This window comes from Podarcis gaigeae (assembly GCF_964106915.1).
Source record: "Podarcis gaigeae genome assembly, chromosome: 5".
Classification (NCBI taxonomy): domain Eukaryota; kingdom Metazoa; phylum Chordata; class Lepidosauria; order Squamata; family Lacertidae; genus Podarcis; species Podarcis gaigeae.
In genome coordinates, this window is record NC_139681.1 from 24,751,923 (window position 1) to 24,771,794 (window position 19,872).

At 45.1% G+C, this 19,872-nt stretch overlaps 1 protein-coding gene across 1 annotated transcript in view; it reads right to left on the reverse strand.

The window, feature by feature from the left end:
* Window positions 1-1,910: 1,910 nt before the first annotated feature.
* SNCG (synuclein gamma) overlaps window positions 1,911-19,872 on the reverse strand; it is a 19,942-nt gene continuing 1,980 nt past the window's right edge. Inside the window, exons 2-5 of the mRNA XM_083740009.1 lie at window positions 11,915-11,956; window positions 11,272-11,399; window positions 5,804-5,896; window positions 1,911-2,351 (exon numbers count right to left, since the gene is read on the reverse strand). Of these exons, the coding sequence (XP_083596135.1) occupies window positions 2,331-2,351; window positions 5,804-5,896; window positions 11,272-11,399; window positions 11,915-11,956 (284 nt within the window). The 3' untranslated portion in view covers window positions 1,911-2,330. The remainder of the gene's footprint in view (window positions 2,352-5,803; window positions 5,897-11,271; window positions 11,400-11,914; window positions 11,957-19,872) is intronic.

Below are 19,872 nucleotides of genomic sequence, written 5' to 3' on the forward strand. Positions count from 1 at the left end.
GGAAAAACACCAGGTTCAAACACCAGCATGTCAAGGTAGGGTTGGCAGTGATTCCTGACTGTCTATACAGTTGATACTGAGCTAGACAGACCATTGGTCTGACTTAGGCCACATCTGCCCCATATATTTAAAGTAATGCTACAGCATTTTAACAGTCATGGCTTCCCCCAAAGACTCCTGGGAACTGTCGTTTGTTGAGGGTGCTGAGAGTTTTTAGGAGACTCCATTCCCCTTCCAGAGCTACAGTTCCCAGAGCGGTTTAACCATCAATTCCTCTTCCCAGGGAATTGTAGATATGTGGGGGAATAGGAGTGTCCTAACAGCTTTCAGCACCTTTAATGAAGTTCAGTTCCCAGGATTCCTTGGAGGAAGCCATCATGTTAAAGTGGTATAATTGTGCATGCACATCACACATACAAAGAATTCTGGGAACCATAGTTTGTTAAGGGTGTTGGGAGTGGTTGTCCAAACTATAACTCCCAAGATTCTTGTGTTTTGAATTTGTAGTGTGTACACATTCTTAGTATATGGCAGCTTCCTACGTTTTGGATCTGTGTTGAAAAACAGGCAGTTGAGCACCATACCATGTGGCAAAGATGTCCTGGGCAAAGATGGTGGGACAGTACAGAGACCCCGAAATCTGTGAATTGAGGCAAGGAAATGCTTGATGAACCCCAATTTATGTTGCCACACCCAAAGGCAAAAAAACTCTTTTGCAAAAAACTCCACTAGGCACACACATCTGGCTCAAGGATTATTTAGAAGTGTGCTTGTTTTTAAGTTGCGAGTGAGGGGAAATATATGACTCACACTGCTTGTTCTGGATCGTCTGTTTTGTTTTAATCCTTGGCTCCACCCAAGAGCTACTGAGCAAATCACATCAAATCAACTGTGAGTGGTCCCTGTTAAGAGATGAACACTGCCCTGGCTTTGCTCTTGCTGATTTGCAAAGGGAAGAAACATTTTGCAGAAGCCTCTTCCAGGAACATGGCGACTTGTGTTTATCTTAGGGATGCAAGTAAAAGACGATGGATCCAAACGACAGCTTTGCATCCTCTTTGAAGTTTAGCTTCTATATTCTACCTGCACAGATAGCTTCCTGGATGCCACTGGAAATCCCTTCCCTGCCAGTCTGAGGATTGCAAAATACCATATTTTTCACTCTATAAGACGCACCAGACCACAAGGCGCACCTAGTTTTTGGAGGAGGAAAACAAGAAAAAAAAAATCTGAATCTCAGAAGCCAGAACAGCAAGAGGGATCACTACGCAGTGAAAACAGCAATCCCTCTTGCTGTTCTGGCTTCTGGGATAGCTGCACAGCCTGCATTCGCTCCATAAGACGCACACACATTTCCCCTTACTTTTTAGGAGGGAAAAAGTGAGTCTTATAGAGCAAAAAATACGGTATATGAAAGAGGCCCTCCCCACTTCCTCAGCTGTATCACAAGCAAGGCCAGCCAGTGTTTGTGTGTGCAGGAGGGCCATTTGGCCTGGACCTCAAGTTCAAAGGGGGCCTCAAACTCAGACAGTTGTTAGTTGTTTGGCAAGCTCAGCATTATTATGATATATGCACCAGACAACAATCTGATACACTTGTCTTACAGCTGCAAATTTAAGCAAATCTGAGATGCGATTTGGAGGAAGGCACACTGATATAGATTTTGTCATATTCAAGAGTTTAAAGCATTCCTAGATATTAATGAAAAGGGATCAGTTTTGGCGGCACAAGATTAGACTGTGATGAATGTGTCCTCTTCGATCAACTGATAATATAAACCAACCACTCACTCATTTCCCCCCATCTCTCTAATTTTTTAATGCTGGTGTGGTATGCCTCTTATTAACTATTATAACCAACAAGACTCACAGTCAGAATGATGAATAAACTGAGAAGGCACAAACAAAGACTTAGTTGAAACAAGTTGTTTTATTTTGTCTCTCTTTTTTTCTTAAAAAAAAAAGTCCACCATTTTTAGGGATCTCAAGTGCTGATGCTAATGGGCAGAAGACATTAACCAGCAATTCCAACCACGACTGTGCTATATCACGGCTACCAAACCACACGCTCAGAAGGCTTTGAAGATGGGGAAGGAAGGAAGCCACAAAGGAGATGGGGGGAACGGGGACAGACAGAGCTCTGCTGCACACAGTTTCCCTAAAACAGATGGTCAAGAGTCTGCTAGACATCTATGATGTGTCGGTATGAGGCAAGTGAAAGACTGTAGTGCTGAATGAAGTTAGCCTAGGGGATGAGTGATTTCCCTGCTCTGGTGGCAGCTAACATTTCTGCATTTACTCCTGGGATTCCCACTTTTCACACTAGGAGGGTTAATTTCCTTCATTTTCGCCCTGGGAAGAAGAAAAACAAGAAAACAGGTTAATTTGCTCCCCACCAAAATCCAAGTCGACTCCGAAGCCAGAGGGGGAAGCAAGATCTCTAGACACATGCAGAAAGTTTTGAAAAGGAGCAGTAAACATGCCTCTGAATGAGCTGTCGTCAAATGTAATGAATAAGTAGACTGTAGGAGGGGTTCCCCACTCTGCCAGGCAACATACATGTTGATATTTATGATCAGGCATGTACGTGGTTATTTTAGGGGCACCATAGGAATAAACCAACAATAAAGTGTGCTGAGTAGACACCCTCCTCAGCAAAAGTGCCAATGTCAGAAAAGAGATATTTCACCCTTTGCATCAATGAGAAAGAATATATTTGTTATGAAGAAAAATGAAAGTGTGGAATGACCCTGAGAAATCTGGAGGTACATGTGTGTGTGTGTATTTATATGTTACCGTGTGTGCCTCAAATTTGCTGAATGGTGACATCCTATATACATTTCCTCTCCAGGGTAGCTTGGCTCTGCCATTGGGCAAAGTGAGCAATTGCCTCAGACAACAGGTGCTGTTCCTCCTGAACTCCTAGGCAATCCGCCTTGTATGAGGATAAGGCTGGGTGCATCACACAGCTTGTCCTGTACCCCTTACACTAGCTTGCTGCCCCCAGAGCAAGGGTCAGCAACCTAAGGCTCTTGGGCCACAAGTAGCCCACGGGGGTCATTTAACCAGCCCCCAAATCGAGCCACCCGCTTAGCAAGTCCCAGTGCGCTGCGCTAAACCGACGCAGCGCAGCGCAGGGACTTGCTTCCACAGTGCCAGAAATTTCGTCTGCGCAGATGCGCGCCCGATCCGCTGGAGTGAACCAGCCCAGGCGAGGTAAACCTTGCCAACCCCTGTACTAGATCATTCTATCCTACAGAGGTGGATTTAGGGCAGTGCGAGCAGTATGTCTGCACAGCCAAGGAGGGTGCCTTCTCAAAGTCTGGTAAGTACTTGCCTGGCTGCAAGAAGGAGAATCCTCCTGCCTCCGTCCCAAAGCCGGGCAAGCACTTACCAGACTTTGAGAAGGATGAAGGAGGCCTCTAGACCCTGTCAGAGCCTCACACTTCCTTCTCAAAGCCTGACTTAAGCCGGAGCCAAGAGAGCTGGGGGAGGAAGTCAAATGTTGGCCTTGCACAGGGTGGCATATTACCAACCATGTTTTCTATTGCCAGTATTGAAGGATGCTTCAAATGCCATTCCTGTCAGGTTTTTGTAAATGGAATGGGTGGGGTCGGGGGAAGGGCATGTTGTCCTTTGCCTCAGGCAGCAGAATGTCTTAGGCCTGCCCTGATGATGACTCATGGGATGCGTCAGTCAGGAGTCGGGGCCAACAGTGAGTGGGTCAGAGTAAGCCTGTTCCACAGCGTCGTATATCTTTCTTTCTCTGTAAATCGGCCGTTGAATTTGGAGGCTCCTGCTTAGGCAGAATGTGTATCTAAATGAATGATCAGTGAAGAATCACAGAGCCATTCAGCAACCATTCAGAGGATGCAATTCCCTTGTAAACAATTCAAGTTGCAAATTAACTCTGTTTGAGGGTTCTGTACATGTAGACTGGTTCTGCACCGCCACCAGCAGCTAGTCCCTGGTCTGCAGCAGCTGGTTATCTCATGCTCTGCTACTCACTTGCTCTGAACTATAGCAGTGAGTGGAAGGCAGCTGCTGGAATCTCCTCTGATGATTGGCTTGCAGACAAGGCACCTACCCACATTCCTGGTTTATTTCTCTTCTTTCCTTTTTGTATTTATGGGATTCTCCACTGTCAAATGGGGTTGGGGTGTCAAATGGAAATCACCTTCATCTGTCTCTCCAACCTGGAAGGACACCATGGCACCATCAGCGGGGTCCCCAGCTGAGGACTAACATGAGGACTTGGTGTGCTATCACCAAGAAAGCTCTTGGGAAGAAGGACACAGACACACCCAAAAAGCCACCTTAATTGGTGGCACATGAGAAATGAGGTGGCACTACCTGATCAAGAAATGGTGTGGCAAAACAATGGGGACAAGGTGCAGTAAGCACCCCAGATATCTGAGTTCATTTGTTTTATTCATTCCTGGAAGGGGGAAAGCTGGCCGTTCAGATATTGTTGGACTCCAACTCCCATCGTCTCTGGCCATCAGCCATGATGACTGGGATGGATGGGAAATGGAGTCCCACAAATCCAAAGGGCACCACACTAACTGCTCCTGAGATATACCATTCCCCAAAGTGTGCTGAAGGTACCTTCTGAGCTTTGCATCAGCTAAAGTTCTTGGCTTGTACTAAGGATCCTATGAGCTAGCTATTTTCCCTCCGGCTAACTCTCTAGGTTGTGTTGTCCTGGAACTTAGGTTCACCAGAATGTGGCACAGTTAATTTTATAGGCTATAATGAACCTGAATTATAAATTTTCCTTCCGTGCAAAGTATTTCTTCAAACACCCTTTTTGGTTAAAGTGATAGCTTTGGTATATTCATATAGGTTTGGAATGGAGTTAGGAATTATAGCTGGAGTTTCTTACCTGCCCATGGATAAATGATTGATATTGTGTGTGATTGTTGTTCGAAAAAGAGTTGCACTTGAAACTTAATTTTTAAAAATGGTTTTAAAAAATGAAATTGTGAAAAAAAGTCAATATATGCTAAGATTTAATATATGCACAAACAAATATGCACAGTGCATAATCAAGGTCCAGAAAAATGCTCCATCACAGTTGGCTCTTAAGCTATAAACTACTTATTCCAGAATCATCCCAGTAAGTAGTTTGAGGTTAGTAAGCAAAGACTGGAAACAGATAGTCGTTCTTTTTTGACCCCACCCCGAGCTGCAGGCAGTTTGCGCTATGTACACTGTTCTACTCTTAAATTTGATAGAAAAGTTATCTAGGGTTTTGCATAATTTGAGAAATCTGTAAAACCCATTTGCCGAGATGCAGCACTGGGGCTGCATACACACCATACATTTAAAGCACGTGAGTTTCCCGCAAAGGATCCTGGGAACTGTAGTTTGATAAGAATGCTGGGAATAGTTGCAGTGGGAGGAGTAAACTACAGTTCCCAGTATTTGGGGGGGGTATGTTTTCAAAGTATGATGTGTACACAGCCTGGGACGAAGTAAATGTGCATGTATGCAATGGGGAGAAAATCTGATCCACTTCCAACTATTGGGCAGGGTATTATTTTTATTTTATTTTATTTTGATGACGACTGTCTGCTTCCAGCCAGACAGGCCAGGAATGGGCTTGTAGCTGGAAAGACAAACAAAAGGGGACTATTTTTGGCATTATGATCAGCAGAGAAAAGATCTGAAATCACCTGTATGCAGAAAAGAAATGGAAACCAGCTCAGCACAGAGAAAGTAAGGAAAGAGCAATAGATGGCGAGAAAAAACCCAGACCAGCCAAGGATTCTGGGGTTAGCTGGGCTGTGGCTGTGCTTTACCTCTGCACTGATTTCTGTGGCTTCCACTGGGGCGTCATCTTCAGCAGTGGCAGCAGGCGGCTCTTCAAATTCCACTGGGTGCTCTAAGTCCTCCTGTGGGACGTAAACCACAAGGCAGAGCATTAGGAGGACAAAAGCAGACCCTCCAACATTTCTCCGGTGAAAATAGGGACATAATAATCCATAATGATAATTTATACCCCATCCATCTGACTGGGTTGCCCCAGCCACTCTGGGCAGCTTCCAACACATATAAAAACACAATAAACAGCGGCGTAGCGTGGGTTGTCAGCTCCCGGGGCAAGGCAAGTAATTTGCGCCCCCTAACCTGTGGATTTGCGCCCCCTAACCCTAACCCCCAGATATTGCGCCCGGTGCGGCCGGCCCCCCCTGCACCCCCCCACGCTACGCCACTGACAATAAAACATTAAACATTTAAAAAAACCTTCCCTATACAGGGCTGCCTTCAGATGTCTTCTAAAGGTTGTATAGTTACTTATTTCATTGGCTTGGTGGGTCGCATAACTCTATAAAGGTAAAGGGACCCCTGACCATTAGGTCCAGTCGTGGCCGACTCTGGGGTTGCAGCGCTCATCTTGCTTTATTGGCCAAGGGAGCCGGCGTACAGCTTCCGGGTCATGTGGCCAGCATGATTAAGCCGCTTCTGGCGAACCAGAGCAGCGCACGGAAACGCCGTTTACCTTCCTGCCAGAGCGGTACCTATTTATCCACTTGAACTTTGACGTGCTTTCGAACTGCTAGGTGGGCAGGAGCAGAGACCGAGCAACAGGAGCTCACCCCATCGCGGGGATTTGAACCGCAGACCTTCCTAGGCTCTGTGGTTTAACCCACAGGCCACCAGAGTCCCCTACATAACTCTATACCCTCCAACATTTATCCGGTAAAGATAAGGACACCTTAGGAAAAGTGGAACTTTCCGGGATCAAATCAGAAACCGGGACGGCTTCTGTAAACCCGAGACCATCCCTGGAAAATAGAAACATACTGCAGAAGCATATTGAGGAACTATTGCAGAGTTGCTTGGTTTTTTATCATCAGGATAAAAAGGCTGAAGTGAGACTTCTCTGGATCCAGATTTCAAAAGATCTCTGCCCACTTGGTCACACTGCCTCTCCTTAGCAGGGTTATTGCTGAATCCCTTTCAAGGTTATGCAACGTTCTTGCGACAAAAATGAAATCTGGCAGCTTTCCAACCAGCCTCCACCAGCTTGCTGTGCAGACATCAGCCAGGCAAACTGTGTTTACCTCCCCACAGTGTCACCTGCTGATTTCTGAATGCCAAGCTGTTCAATGTTCAAGAGCAAGCCAGTTTATTATGGTGGGGGGGGGAGCAGGGGGGAGCTGGCAACCTCAAAGGAAAATCAGGCTGGCAATGGAAGGCATTGAACCAGCTCCCCATGACCAGACCCCCGGGCAGCAGCAGACCTGGCTGGCTGGGCTCACATACCCATTTCCTCATCCCGGTTGGATGCATATTCATTGTTTTACCTCAGGCGAAGGGGCACTTTGGTGTCCGGCAAGAACAGATGCTCTGTTCAGCTTGGCCAGAGAGATGACATAATAACTACAGGGGTCTGGACTGTTCTAGTAGGTTTCTGGTGGCACTCGAGTGGGGTGTTAGGGGCAGGGGAACGGATACAGTGGTACCTCAGGTTACATACACCTCAGGTTACACACTCTGCTAACTCAGAAATAGTGCTTCAGGTTAAGAACTTTGCTTTAGGATGAGAACAGAAATCAGGCTCCGGCAGCGTGGCGGCAGCAGGAGGCCCCATTAGCTAAAGTGGTGCTTCAGGTTAAGAACAGTTTCAGGTTAAGAACGGACCTCTGGAACGAATTAAGTACTTAACCCGAGGTATCACTGTATTTGCTAAACAGAAACTTTACCATCACGGCTTCTAGAGCCTATGTTACAATGCTAGATTAGTTCCATCTAGTTCTCACAGCCCCTATAAATAATGGTCGCTGTCCCCATGATGTTTTCCCCTTCCTCAAGCCAGTAGGTCAGTATATTTATTGTTTTGAGAGTAGGTCATCGCTAGTCGCTGAGCCACGAGGGGGAAGCTTGGCTATTGTGCCTGCTTCCTCCTTCCTCCCCTGCTGCTCCTTCCTAGCACTTCCTCCTCGTCCTGTTCCTCGTCCTGTTCTGTTGCAGCTCCTATATCTCCATATAGATCTGAGACACAAGCAGACTAACACACCACAGGGAGGGTCAATGGAACCCTCGAAATTGCACTGACATTCCTCTTTGGCTCCTGAGACATGCCACACATTCTTGTCAATTCTATGGCCTTTTAAATTTGTGTGGGGTGTGTGGCGTTTATTATTATTATTATTATTATTATTATTATTATTATTATTATTTATTATTAGCATTAGCATTTTGTTCCTTTATGTTGTAAAAAAAAACCCCCGTGATGTTTGGGTGAAGGGCAGTATATTGATTGGCTCAAATACTACGAAGCCTATGAATCAGGGATGGGGAATTTGTGGTCCTCCAAATGTTGCTGGCCTACAATTCCCATCAACCTTGTCCACTGGTCATGCTGGCTGGGGCTCATGGCAACTGGAGTTCCATCTGGAGGGCCATGGCTTTCCCATTCCTGCAATTAAAAATTAAAACTGGGGTTTATCGAGAAGCCGAGTCCCAGTATCCCATTCTGTGCTTTTTCTGGCGGTTGCCTACAATTGTGTAATGCATACATAATTTCCCTCTAACTGGACCTTGTACGTTTACTGCTGAATTCTTGAAATGTATGGTTTGTGGTGGTGATAATATGTATTCAAGTAAAGAACTAGATAGATAGATAGATAGATAGATAGATAGATAGATAGAACCCGAAATATTCAGGTTCAGAAATGAAACATGCACACTGATAAATTCTCTCATTTGGAATTTCAAATTTGAATCTCATATTCTTTCTCTCTCTCTCTCTCTCTCTCTCTCTCTCTCTCTCTCTCTCACACACACACACACACACACACACACACACACACAACCCCTCCTTTATACGGGAACAGGGCAAGTGTGTGTTTAAGATGTCCTGTTGCTGGGTGAAACCCATAATGCAATGACACAGAGCCTCCTCTGTAGTGGCCCCTCTTTTATGGAACCCCCTTCCTTTGGATGTGCAGCTGACAAGATTGCCATCAGTCTTTTGAACCTCCCTCCTCCATCCAGGCCTTTGATTCAATAAGGCCAGTGAAATTAGCTGATGTCCATCTACGGTTCTTGATTTTTTCAAATACGTTTTACACAAGTTGGGGCATTTTGTTGCTTGAGTTCATCAACCTTTGGTATGGTAAACCACCCTTGGGAACAGGGTTCATGGAGAACGGCTTAAAAATCAAATTAACATATAACTAATTAATCAGATGCCTGCCATTGCCCAGCATGCTCAGCTCGTATCTAATGAGGAGTGACGTGCTTGAGAATCTTCTTCTGTTTGTTTCTCAGGCTGCATTCCGCCCACCATGATTTTACTTCTCTGACTCACCAATCTATTTTTAACCAGGCAGGAACAAGCCTCTTGAGATTTTCTCTTTCTCTGAACTGGAACGGTAGCATCCGACACACTTCCAGGATGAAGGAGTGTCAGCTTGCATAATATATATTTAATTTAATTCCTCTCTCTCCTCTCTTCTCTTATAACTTCACAGGGCAGCGCTTATGGTTGTATCAAACAGGAGCCTCTCCATCATTCCTTTATCTTCACATGCCCTCCCAATATTTCACACTGGCTGCCTGCAGACTGTCACTATTTTGCAAGAGGGATTCAGGCACATACCAAAAGCTTAGGTCTGTAGAAGTGTGGCTGCCGAAAGTGGATTTGCTGCATCCTGTGTGGGCATGCTTTTCATGTTGTCCTCATCCAAATGGCAGCCAGCACTTCAGCTGTATCTCAAAAATGAAATACAAAAATTGGCCACATCCACAGATAAAAAGGATACCTGAATGCATGCCCACAATGGACCTCAGTTTTCTGAGACTTGGCGAGGCCACATGTGTAATTTTTAAATATTAGCCCACAGTTTTGTGCAAGTCTGGTTTGGTGGAAAATTTGTGTCTCAAAAATTGGCCACACACAGAGGTAAACTACTACCTGAGCTCATGCCCACAGTGTAACTTCCAGAAGTGGCAGAGGATGGGGGCAGCCACAATACACACACATTTTTAATCCACTGAAGAGTGGCATTTCTGAAGATGGTGAGAATATGTTCCTTTGCCTCTGATGTTGCTATCTTTACACAGGCAATAAGATAAGATAGTTATCTTTGCTCTATGTCTGCCACTGCCTGCACCATGTGACTTTTAAATGTGATCCATAGCTTTCTATGCTCTGTGAGGAAAAACTCCAGCCAGTTTTGTTTCAGGGCTATGTCACAGAGAATCTACTGAATCAATTGTTCTTAAATTGTATTTTAGGATATATATGTGTTATCAACGCGTGTGCTGTGATTTTATCACTTATTTTTTGACGTGTTCTGGTCTTTGGCTTGAGCCTTAATAAAACTGTAATGGAACTGAGGCGATGCAGCAAAACAAGGCCAAGCATCTGCTGTCTGCCTAATTGGTCCAGCGTCCGCGGCTCACTTACAAATTGAGCAAGCATTGGCTACTGAACGCGTGGTCGGTGCCTGCATTGCAGCAAGCAAGCTTTATGCCGCATCATCTGAATGGAAAAGTTGGTCCCCGTTCCGAGATGAGAACGGTTAAACGGAGGTAGTTTGGCACTGAAATTCACACAGGCCAGTGCAGGAAAGAAAAAGCTTTGTGTTTTCCCTGAAGCACAAACATCTTCTCTGTTTGTCAAGAAGCTAGGCAGAAAATGAAGACTCTGTAAGAGGAGTGTGTAAGAACTCTGGGCAATGATGGTGCTATCCTGCCCCACCTACTCAAGAAGATGCATATAGCCATCCTGGGACTGAGAACACCTGCTTCCCCCCCCCATGTCATCTAAAGCTGCTTACACACTAAACCTTCAAAGCACATCTGAAGGACTTTTTCTCCCTCAAAGAATTCTGGGTACAGTAGTTTGTTAAGGGTTGCCAGGAATTGTAACTCTGTGAAGGATAAACTACAGTGCCCAGAATTCCTTGAGAGGAAGAATGTGCTTTAAAGCTATAGTGTACACAGCCCAAGTACATTTCCCAGAGTGCTAACCATCTATACCGACCTTCCTCAATCTGGTTTTTGACTACAACTCCCATCAGCTCCACCCAGACTGACCAGTGGTCAGGGACAATGGTAGATGTTGTATGAAGTATCTGGAGTTCACCAGGTTTATTTCTCAGATGACTGAAGGATGAGAGGCGATGTTGTCAGGGGTGAGGAGTTATTAATCCATCCAGCCTGCTTACTTTCCCCTACAAATACCCCACCATGGGCTTTACCTGGCAAGTCCAGTTCGGGAACATGTGTTTGTGATGCTTAAGTTCTGGCCTACCTTTTGTACAACCCCAGTGGTGGTGACAATGGTCTCTGCTCCTTCTACGGTCTGCTTTGCCACAGTGTTGACACTGGCCACTACAGATTCCCCCACCAGGTTGGCTTGTTCTTTGGTCTTCTCAGCAACTAAACATAAAATAGAAATAGGCAGATCTGATGAGCTACAGTACAAACCATTCTCTCTTTTTGGGTGGCGGGGGGGGGGGAGACCTAATGATAAACTTTTGGTAAAAGTCTTGCCACTTCTACTGAAGCAAAAGTAAGTGGCTTGTTGATATGGTTGTTGGTGCTGCCTTTTTTTTCAAAATTGCGGCTTGCTCCAAAAGTGGCAATGTTTTCTGTAAGCTCTCACAGAATCTCATAGAATCATAGAGTTGGAAGGGGCCCTGAGGATCATCTAGTCCAACCCCCTGCAATGCAGGAATATGCAGCTGTCCCTTATGGGGATCGAACCTGCAACCTTGCCATTGCCAGCACCACGCTCTAACCAATTGAGCCATTCTGTTGGGAACAAGTGTAGTCAAAGAGTGTAAGTGTAGTCACAGGGATAAGAAAAAAACACCATTCATGGAAGTGAACCGAAGGCATAAAATGGAACCTGCTAATTCAATACATAACGTGGGAATTTGCAATGATCTTACCTGAAGTGACACTCTGCACTACGCCCTCTTTGGTTTTGGTCCCTGTAAAATGGAGGAAGAGGTATTTTCAGGCTTGTTTTCATTGATCCTTGTGCTTTTCTTTTTGTAAAAAACAACAACAGGGGTGGGGGAGCACCTTCAGTTGACATTACGGTAGCATGACAGTATGTACAGCAAAGGCATACTTAGGCAAAGTGCAGATGAGTCATTCATCCCCACACAAAAGGATCAGAGATTCCTGAATCCAATAAGGCACTTTAGATAAGTGGCATGGTGAGAGTCCGTACAAATGTACAACACAAAAGCCTTTTAGAGGGCATCTTTTTTTCCCGTGTGGGGAGGTGGGAATAGAGAGGAGAAAGTTTTTTGGGGGGGGGGGCGTTTCTAGACAGTTGCTATTTTGCAGGGAGGATTCAATCGCATACCAGAAAATTGCGGTTGCACAATTAAAATGGATTTGGCCCACTTGCACAACAAACCCACCTCCACCCACCTCTTCCCCTAAGCTGGACATTTTTGTCTTTGGACTTGACTTCGGGTAGTTTTGCATAAGAGGTTGGTACCTCCTAAATCAGCCAAGGCTGCATCCACACTAGGGAAAGTGGAGAAGCTTGGTTCAGTTTGCATTTTGGGGCAAACTTACTTTGCACCTTCTGAAATAATACAAGAACTGAAACACAGCCATCCATCAAAATGCACAGCTATTCTGAATTTTGCAGTGCACATAAGCCAAATAATGTTGACATACATGCACATGCTGAGGTAAAAGCATCCATAAAAATGCATCTATGTTAGTGAAGATAAGATACAAAAACACACTAATTCAGGGGAAATTGCTTTGTTAAAATGTGTGTATTAGGCAAAACAGCATATTAGGGAAAATTCACATTCAAATACTGGTGAATTTTCGTAAGGGCTTTTTAAAAAAATCACAGAAATGTGGAGAACTGAACTTAAGAATGGGAAAATGAGAAAAGGAGAGAAACTGAAACGGACAGATTCACCCACCTCTAGTTCACACTAGGGGATTCAATCAATCAATCTTGATTATGATTACGATCACAGATCAGTTGCTATCAAAGAATTCTGCATATCATGTTGCATATCAGTATATATTGCAACAAACTAGGTCTGATGTAGCATGAACAAGTTTTTTGGGTTTTTTTTAGCAAACAAACAAATACTGGGAGTGTGCCTCAAACAGCCAGCTCATTTGAAACTGATCCTCAAATCTTTGTTGTTGTTTTAAGATTTTCAAGTGACCTGTTTTGCCAGAATTCCAAATATCACTTGATTTGATAGGTAGAGGCCAGTAAAACTTGAAAATAGGTATTTGTTGGAGAGGGTTGCTGTGTGTCTGTGTGGCGTAACTGAAAGCATGGACTTTCAAGTTTATCCACGTATTAAATAAAAGGAGTCTTTGGACTGTATGAAAGTGGTATACTGTAGTGTTAGTTTTTAAAATAATAATAATAATAATAATAATAATAATAATGGAGGGGAGTATAAATACTATCCACAGAGTGGTATGAAATCTTCCACCACAGATTTGCTTGGTTGTGTTAACACAAGCATAGTGTGATTTCTTCCAACCGCAACCACACATTTAAATGCAGAGGTAGCCCTTCAAACATTGGTCAGCTATAGATGAGCTCAAACTTAAGGTATACTTGTTGTTGTTGTTTTTTTTAAAAAGAACTAGTAGTAGTAGTAATAATAATAATAATAATAATTTATTTATACCCCACCCATCTGGCTGAGTTTCCCCAGCCACTCTGGGCGGCTCCCAATCGAGTGTTAAAACCAGTACAGCGTTAAATATTTAAAACTTCCCTGAACAGGGCTGCCTTAAGATGTCTTCTGAATGTAAGGTAGTTGTTTATCTCTTTGACATCTGATGGGAGGGCGTTCCACAGGTCGGGCGCCACTACTGAGAAGGCCCTCTGTCTGGTTCCCTGTAGCCTCACTTCTCGCAATGAGGGAACCTCCAGAAGGCCCTTGGCGCTGGATCTCAGTGCTGGGGATTTGAATTTGCTGCCAGTTGACTGCAAAGCCAAAAATCATCTGGCCAGGCAATTTTTTCCCCACAGCGCCCAGGGTGGGTATGTGTCTTTGCGCAGGCGTGCCAGAAGTGAGGTGAAGAACGGAGGAAGCCCACAATGCCTGCCCAGCCCTCAATGCCTCTAGAGAGTTGTTGCACCCTCATGCCAGCCTCCCTGAGTGGCTTTATGAAGCTCGGATCTGAGGAGGGTGGCATGGAAAAGGGCACAATAGCCACGTACCTCTTGATCCCAGCCTCGCCACCTTGTGTGGCCGGGGTCAAAGGGCGCATGGCTGTTGCGTCCTTCTCAGGCCGCCCTCCCTGAGGTACTTTGCAAAGCTGAGATCTAATCAGATCCCAGCTTTGTAAAGCAGCGAATGGCTGGCTCAGGAAGGGCAGCGGGAGCAGTGGAAATGCCCCCCCCCCAAAAAAAATGTGCCCAGGGCAATTGCTCCAGCAGCCCTCCCCACACTGTGCCCCTGAGTTGACAACAAAGCTGCATCCATGATTTCTCCTCCACGTTTCAGCCTAATTCTGGGATTGTTAATTTAATGAAGGGCAGGCTAGAAATGGAAATGACAAATAAATAAAGGGGGAAGGGGTGGTTCGTGGATAAAGCTATTTCAGCCCTCAAGGAGAAGCAGATCACTCACCCCCACCCCCTGTGCTTATTTTTTTGGTAAGCCTGGAAGGGAAACTAAGCCTGCAGGAATAACAAAGGAGCATAACAAGCCCTAGCCTGTCTGGTGAGTTGACTGAAAACGGCTTTGTGAATCTGTGTGCATCATTTGATTCTCTTTGAAGGTTTTAAAGAGCATCTAAAGGTTAGCACAGCCACACATGGACGCCGCAGCCTCGATCCACTGCCATCCATAGGAATTTAAACCCTTGATGAATGCCACGGCCAAACGAGCGCTGTGCATAGCCTTTTAAAGGGTCCAGCAGGGCTGGTCCGCCCATGAGGCAAGGTCAGGCAACCGCAGGGGCCGTGGATCTGGCCTCCAAGCAATGCCTTGCTCCATGTGTCTTGCATTTTGAAACAATGCACCAGAGCCAGAGTAAACGGTATTGTGTACATGTTTGATGCATTACAGTATTTTAATATTTTTTTGGAAGCCACCCAGAGTGGCTGGGGAAGCCCAGTCAGATGGGCAGGGTATAAATAATATATTATTATTTATTATTATTATTATTATTATTATTATTATTATTATTATTATTAATTACATGGCCTTACTGGCACCATCTTCTTCAGATTATCCAGGAGGGACTAACAGCAGCAGTGAGTGAGGAGTCTCACACAGTTACCGAGTTGAAAGTCCCTGCAAAAGCCAGGAGAAGGCAGCTCTGGTGTTGCTAATCTGAGCTTGTCTGGTCTGCTCTGCTCTGTGTTCTTTAAGGACCACACCCAGTGAGTCAGGCTTCACGCTAGCCTTATGCATGGCATGAAACCCGACCTGCCAGCGCAAAGCTTTGCCAGCCAAGTACAGCTGTTGCCAACCAAAGACAAAATGGGTGTTGTTCCAGCAGCTTAAACTTTTGCCTGCAGCTTGGGTGTATAAGGTTACAAAGTCAACCCATTCCCCGCCACAGCTGGCTGTCAGAAAGCATGTTCTCTCTTCTTTCTTTTTTTCATAAATGAACTTGTGTGTGTGTGTGTGTGTGTGTGTGTGTGTGTGTGTGTGTGTGCAAAACATCACACACGCAGAGTGGAGCCCTTTTTTGTGTGCTAGGCCCGGAAACCTTAGGCAGCTGACAGCCATTTTGATTTCCCATAATGCTGCTGGTATAGCGCTGCTCTGGGGCATTGTGGGAAATTATAATAGTAGGCCCAAGCCACCTGATGCCCATTGCAGCTTACATAAATGGATAAGCGCACAGGATCTCAGTGATACAGGAAGGCTCCCCTACAGAATGGTACTTGGCAGAGATCAGACTCAAACCTGGAGCCAGTCCTCAAAGAGATCCTCAGAATGGGTCGACACCAGGGCCTATTGATGAAGGAGAATGAAGGCTGTTCCCACATAACTTTACCCTGTGGTAGCATTTCTGCTCTCCTCTTCACCGTATTATTTCTCAGTGTGGAATTTCATAGTCCTTGCTAGCTCTCCTTTTCCAGAGATTCAGGCTGTATGCCCTGCCTTCTCTTCAAATTTGGCCCAGGCCAGAAATTCAGCTCCCAGCTCTCCCCATTGTGCAATCTGTCCATAAAACTTTGCTCTTCCATCTTCATATTTTTGTTATGATGAGTTTTGGTCTCTGTGAGTCCCTTGCTCTGCAATGGAGATGTCCTAAAATACAGCATGGGTGGAGAAGGGAGTCTCAAGAGCCTTAATGGTCCACAGGAGAGGCATCTCTTAATCCATGCTTTAAACTCCCCATTTCTGCTCACCAGCTAGGAACATCATTTGGCTGACTGGTCTCTGGTGGTTAAGGAACAGAGCATGACAACAGCAAGTACATGCTGTCACTGAGGGGAGATATCCTGGCTACATTATCTGAATTGCTCCTATTGGATATTAGAATCATAAAGTGTAGAGTTGGAAGGGACCATGAGGGTCATCTAGTCAACCCCATGCAATGCAGGAATCTTTTGCCCAATGTAGGGCTCAAACCCACGACCCTGAGCCTCACATACTCTCCAACATTTCCCCGATGAAAATAGGAACATAATCTTCTTCTTCTATTATTATTATTATTATTATTATTATTATTATTATTATTATTATCATCATCATCATTATCATTGTTATTATTATTTATTAACATTAAACATTAAAACACTCCCTATACAGAGCTGCCTTCAGATGGCTTGAGGGTTGGATAACTCCATACCCTCCAATATTTATCCAATGAAAATAGAGACGTCCTACCATACCCTCCAACATTTTGAAAATAGGGATATCCTAGGAAGAAACTGGGCATTCCGGGATCAAATCGGAAACTGGAATGGCTTCTGTAAATCCAGGACTGTCCCTGGAAAATAGGGACACTCTAGGGAGGCTCTGGTCTCAGGCTCTAACTACCTGCAGAGCCTATCAGGTGAGCCACTTACCACTTGGCAGAACGAAAAAGGCCAAGGCCTCGTAAACAGCACCACAACTCAAGCTGCAGTGCAGTCAGATTTGTGTTAACCCTGTGAAGCAAAAACAACTCAGCTTTGTGTGTGTGCCCTAGGGGCGGAGTATGCAAGTTAGGCAGAGAGATGCTGTGTCCTCCTGCAGCAGCAGCAGCAGCAGCGGCAGCAGCGGCAGCGGCAGCCTTTGCAAGACCAGCTGCTGCTCTTCTCCATCTCTGCAGTGACTCATCAGTATTGCTACTTGTGCATAGTCAATAGGGATCTTGAGGGATATGCCAGAAATCCCTTTCAGTGCAGCAAAAAACTGGCTGCTAATAAACGGCATGATTCGATGCCAAGGCCAAGAATATTTCCAGGCAAGGGACTGGTTTGCTAAGATCCCGAGGGAAAGAGGGACTTTCCCCTCAGATTGGGTCAAAGAGCTTCTCCAGGTTAGGCTGCAAACGCCACTCCCAGTTTGCGATTCTTCAGTGTCTCAATGGAAGTATGTTGTGCTAACATTTGTGGCAACTTCCAAGGTCAGACTTAGCTAGTTAAGATTAAATCAGAAAGGTGCTCGCTTCGGCAGCACATGTACTAGAGTTGGAGCGATGCAGAGAGGATTGGCATGGCCCCTGCGCAAGGATGACACGCGGATTCGTGAAGCGTTCCATATTTTTTTTTTAAAAAAAAGATTAAATCAGAAAGCAGCAGTATATTTTAAAAGCACTAGCTTTGCAGCTGTTAAAACATGCAGTTAAATGTTATCTGCACAGATTAAAGTCACCACTTTTTTTTAATGCAAAAGTATTTGCACCCTTTGGCTACTACATGGGCTCGTTTTTTTGGTTCACAGGAGCCACTGGTACAATTTCTCCCATTTACTTTAATGTTTGATGTTTTTGTATTTGCAGCCACGCCATGCTCATAACAGCAAATGAGGGGAGCCAGGCAGGAGAATTGGAGAGTTGCCTTATTTCCTTCTTTAGTCGGAGATTTAAAAGTCTGTGGCCGGAATCCCTGAACCATCCACCTCCATTGTTAGAGGCAGGTTGCTCTCAAATGCTGGGAATCTCAAGTGAGGAGAGGGCTCTTGTGTGCAGGTCTTGCTTGCTGGTTTCCCACAGGCCTCCGGTGGGCCACTGTGAGAACAGGATGCTGGACTAGATGGGCCCTTGGCCTGATCCAGCCAGCTCTTCTTATGTTCTTAACCCTACAGCCAGTGATATATAGCCTGACACACAGCAGGAGGCTTGTACTGTTTTCCTTAAAAGATGCCTCAATGCAGGGCTTTGTCATGGTCATTAAAAAAAACAAAATACTAAGCATTGGATAGGCAGATGAATCTTTGTCATGTTGGGAAGTCAGCTAGATCCAGAAGCAGGCAGAGTTCCTTCGTGCACCTTCAAAAGTTGTGCAGAAGCAAGAAATTTGTTAGGTCATGTCATGCAAGGCTGAGGAGAGCTGCCCCTGTTAAAAATACCCTTGTATAAAGTTGTGAAATATACAGGAAACTTTTTTCCAGCGTCTGAAGGCAGCCCTGCATTAGGAAGTTTTTTTTAATGTTTGACGTTTTATTATGTTTTTATATGTGTTGGAAGCCTCCCAGAGTGGCTGGATGGGTGGGTTATAAATAATAAAAATATTATTGTAGGTTTGAGAAAAGGCCATGCTTTTGGGTTACCCCTCCCGGACACATAGCTAACAAGAAAGGCGATGCAGACAACAGTGTGGTGACCACTGTAGTTCTGAAAGGATAGCTGCTATTGCAGAATTGGAATCTTAACACATGCGTCTAGGCCGGCCCTACCATTACACAGAGTGAGTCAGCTGCCTCTGGCAGCAGATTACGGGTGTCATGAAAGGGCAACACATTGTTAAGCAATTCTGTTCATTGTTTTTGTACTTTTCCTCCCGGGGGAGGTGCTTGTGGGGTTTTCTGCCTCAGGTGCCAAAATAACTTGGCTGGTTTTGAAGAATACTATGCATCTTGATGGGGTGTGTGAGTATGGGTCTGTGGGTGTGGTGTGGGTTTGCTGCTCCATCTTAGGATGCAAAATGTCCTGGGCCAGCCCAACCACAGTAAGGATGCATCACCACTGATCAATTCTGATGCTTTTGCTCAGAAGGATGCAATTACCATGGCTGAGCAGGGAGGATATAGAGCGCCTGTAATCAGAAAAGGCAGCCTACTGTGCCCAAGAGGGCTGGAAAATGCTTGATAATCTACCGCTGACAATCTTGTTTAAAGCTTCCTGATGCAGCTTCAACATCTCTCACAGCTCTTCGGTCTTTCTCCTCCAATAGCCCCTCTCTGGCACTTTTTAGTACTGAAAAGCTTCAGTTATGAATTACTGTTCTTTGTATTTAAAACGGACCATTTCCACCCGCAACAATGCATCACTCAGGAGCAGCTTTCAGAACTGGTGGCAGAGCTCTATCTCTAAAGGCCACGTCAGATCACTGCAGATCTGAAGGGCAGAGATGGCAAACTTCAGAAGCAAAGCTGTGAATGCAAGCCTTTTCGGTCCTCGTGAAATTTTCAGCCTGAATCTGCAGAGCTGAATGGAGAGGATTCTCCTGGGCACTGGTTTTCAGCTGTTGTTTCTTGACCCACAATGTGACCATCTCCCTCCCATTTCACATGACTGTAACGAAGCAAATGTGTTTGCCAAGGTGATGAATGGGCACTTCCGCTCTAAGAGGATGAAGAGGGGAGACAAGAGAGGGGACCAAAACAGAGAAAGGAAGATGGATGCCTGGGTGTCCAGAGAGGGGAGCTGAACCATAATATCTAGACTGTCAGCTTTCATTTAAACCAGCATTTGTACATCCTGAGATACAAAGCAAAATGCACAC